General features: G+C 44.9%; 1 protein-coding gene across 1 annotated transcript; it reads left to right on the top strand.

Moving 5' to 3' along the window:
- The first annotated feature begins 2,197 nt into the window (after positions 1 to 2,197).
- Positions 2,198 to 3,151, top strand: LOC118627550 (olfactory receptor 52K1-like). The gene has a single exon (XM_036257778.1). The coding sequence runs from the start codon at positions 2,198 to 2,200 to the stop codon at positions 3,149 to 3,151; it is 954 nt and encodes a 317-aa protein (XP_036113671.1).
- Positions 3,152 to 3,379: the final 228 nt, after the last annotated feature.

The following is a 3,379-nucleotide window of genomic DNA, read 5'->3' as shown; positions in this document are numbered from 1 at the left end:
CCACCCAGTACTATATCCTGGGTGCTGAGGGCGATGTGTGATCGGGAGGGAAGATAGGAGCAGTGTCAGGGAGGATGTCATATTTTTGACTGGGTTGCTCCAGGTTACAACTACATCTGCCCACGGGATGAATCTATTTTGTTAAATCAAATGCATTGTTTCTGAATCTCTAAATTCCTGTTTTCCTTAAACAGATTTTTCTTAATGCATCACTTATCTCTTATACTTCAGTGAAAATAACACCATGTCAGCATTTGATAAAGAATTTACGTATTTATATCTCATGGGATTCTCACAATGATCCTGTGAGGTAGGTTTTGGTATACTCATTTTACCTGTGAGGAAACCAAGGCTTGAAAACGGTTAGAGGCTTTGTTTAAAGTTGCACAGCTGACAGATGGCAGGAATATTACCTGAATCAGGATCTTGAATTCTCGTCTAGAATGTGTTCCATTACAACAGAACGGTAGGTCTACTCGACTCTTCCACCATCCCAGCCTCCTGCTTTCTGATGTCGTCACATGTCTCCTCAGAGGCTGTGGTTGAAGGTATGGGCAATAATCCCATGGTCTCTCTTGGAGAGAAAAGCAAACGTTTCTTGGCTATTTTAAAGCTATGCTGTTTCTTCTTTCTTAGACTATGCTTCTGGACCGACTCCTGCTTCTTTCCCTCATGAGACCTTATCTTGTTGTCATTGAAGCTGTGAGATCAACCTGGCAGCACCTTTTCCAACTGGAATATGAATCATTTACATTATGATCCAAAGTTCTCTCAGACTGTGGCCCAGGCATCTGTGTGTCCTTGTGTTTTTCTTTCACACAAGAGAACCGTTGTCATGGGGATATTAGGGGGTGTTGGGGAGACACATAATGCCTAAATTGTTCTTTAGCTACTTGATTTCTCTACTTCTCATCCTTGGCCAGAGGCCCTGAATGTTCGTCCTTTGCGATGCAGCAGTCGCTGCCAACATGGAGACAGGATAATGACTTTCTAGCTCAGGGATCAGTGGATGGGAGCTTTTGTCTGATTGTGTCACAAATTAGATCTAGGACCCTGGGCCATGACTTCTTTCTAGACTTTAGTTTTCTACCCTGCAAAATGATGATTTTGACATAGTATATGTTGGGAATCTGAATAATTACATACACATGGTGTAATTACATAGAAATTGGAGCTGGAGGACATACCTGCCCCTTTTTTCTCCTATTCTCAATAACGTGCCTGTGATAATAGAATTCTTTGGCTTTCACATTGTTGTTATTACCGAGAGCTTCTCTTCATTCCAGGTCACCACAACTCTGAACTTTGTGTCTACCCCCGGACAACAGCACCTTGAAGGAGAGGGAGATACCGGAGGTGATGAAATCAGAGAGCTGTTTAGATACTGGAGAGAGAAACAAGATATGAATTTGTGAAATGACCGGGGAAAATCCAAGGAAGAACCTGATCAATATTGGAGTCATCAGGGACCATGTATTCTGTAACCTGGCAGCCAGGTGAAGTTTGAAAGAGTGGGATGTCTCTAAATTAAGGAAGTTTCCAGATACTAGGATTTTGGGCAGTTTCAGATGAAGGTTGGTGGTATAATACTCGGGAGGTCAATGTTGATGAAATCTAACACCAGTGTTTAGAACTTGGGAATATGAACAGGACAGGAAAGATTTTTATAAACATCAGTTACTTAATCATCATGTGAATTGCTCCAGGTCACAGATATATTAGGATATCTAATACTGGAACTGGGTTTCTGAACTTCTTGTCCAATGCATTTCCACTGGACAAAGTTGTCTTGCCTCTTCTGTGTTTTAAGATTGTACAGAAATAGCCCGGCCGGTGTGCCTCAGTGGACTGAGCACGGTCCCATGGACTGAGAGGCACTGGTTTGATTTCCAGTCTGGGCACATGCCCTGGTTGTGGGCTTGGTCCCCAGTAGGGGGAGTGCAGGAGGTAGCTGATCCTTATTTCTTTCTCACATCGATATTTCTCTCTCTCTCTAAAAAATCGATAAAAACATATATAAAAAAAGATCACTGAAATTTATTTTTGACTGTTTTCTGAGAATTATGGGGGAAGAGTGATGGTATTGTTGGTGTTAGTGAGACCGTAGGTTCTGAGCTTCCAATCTCACATCATTGAATTTACCCTGCCCTTTTTTTTATTGCAGTGGCCCATTGTTCTTCTCAATGAGATGATCACCATGATTCTTTCCAATAATTCTTATCTCTTCCCACGTACTTTCTTCTTGGCTGGCATTCCAGGACTGACTGCTGCCCACATTTGGATCTCACTTCCTTTTTGCTTCATGTTCTTCCTGGCAGTAACCGGGAACGGTGTTCTGCTTTTTCTTATTCGAACACAACGCTGCCTGCACCGGCCCATGTTTTTCTTTCTTGCCATGCTCTCCTTTGTCGACCTGGTTCTCTCCCTCTCCACTCTGCCCAAGATGCTGGCCATTTTCTGGTTTGGTGCTACAGCCATCAACTCCCACTCCTGTCTTTCCCAGATGTTCTTCATCCATGCATTCTCTGCCATGGAGTCAGGAGTGCTGGTGGCCATGGCCCTGGACCGCTTTGTGGCCATCTGTAACCCACTGCGTTATGCAACTATTCTTACCCCAGTTGTTGTGGCCAAGATCGGAGGCCTGGTGGTGCTGCGAGGCGTGGGACTGACCATCTCTTTTCCAAGCCTGGCCCATCGGCTGCCCTACTGTGGCTCCCACACGATTGCCTATACCTACTGTGAGCATATGGCAGTGGTGAAACTGGCCTGTGGGGCCACCACCGTGGACAACCTCTATGCCTTTGCTGTGGCAATCTTTCTTGGTGTGGGGGATGTGGCCTTTATTGCCTACACCTATGGGCAGATTGTGAGGACCGTGATTCGTTTTCCTTCACCCGAGGCACGTGCTAAAGCAGGCAGCACGTGTACGGCTCATGTCTGTGTTATCCTCTTCTTCTATGGACCAGGCTTTCTTTCTGTGGTCATGCAGCGCTTCGGCCCACCCACAGCCTCTGCTACCAAGGTCCTCCTTGCCAATCTCTACTTGCTCTTTCCCCCTGCACTAGACCCCATTATCTATGGGATCAAGACCAAGCAGATCCGGGAGCAACTGTTTAAAATTCTAACCCCCAGGAGAATTGATTCCACCTGAGTGTAGGGGCCAGGGTGACCACCCCTTGTGGGGTGGGAGCCCCCCAACTCAGGTTGTTTACCTGGTGGGGATAGTAAAGGGAAAGCAAATAAATAGTCCTGTGTGTTTGGAAGTTGAGAAATCTCTTCTGAGGCCTATGATGTTTAGATATTGTGATGGAAAATTGAGAAGGGCTGGGTATCTCAATTGATCAATCAATAAAAAATTAAAAAAATATGTTTTTATTGA

This window comes from Molossus molossus, unplaced genomic scaffold (assembly GCF_014108415.1).
Source record: "Molossus molossus isolate mMolMol1 unplaced genomic scaffold, mMolMol1.p scaffold_m16_p_13, whole genome shotgun sequence".
NCBI classification, from domain to species: domain Eukaryota; kingdom Metazoa; phylum Chordata; class Mammalia; order Chiroptera; family Molossidae; genus Molossus; species Molossus molossus.
Note: the sequence above shows the minus strand (reverse complement) of the source record. Positions and strands in the feature narration are given on the sequence as shown.

Excerpts from the sequence above, each read along its gene's own strand:
- LOC118627550 (XM_036257778.1), top strand. The coding sequence starts at position 2,198 with ATGATTCTTTCCAATAATTCTTATCTCTTCCCACGTACTTTCTTCTTG.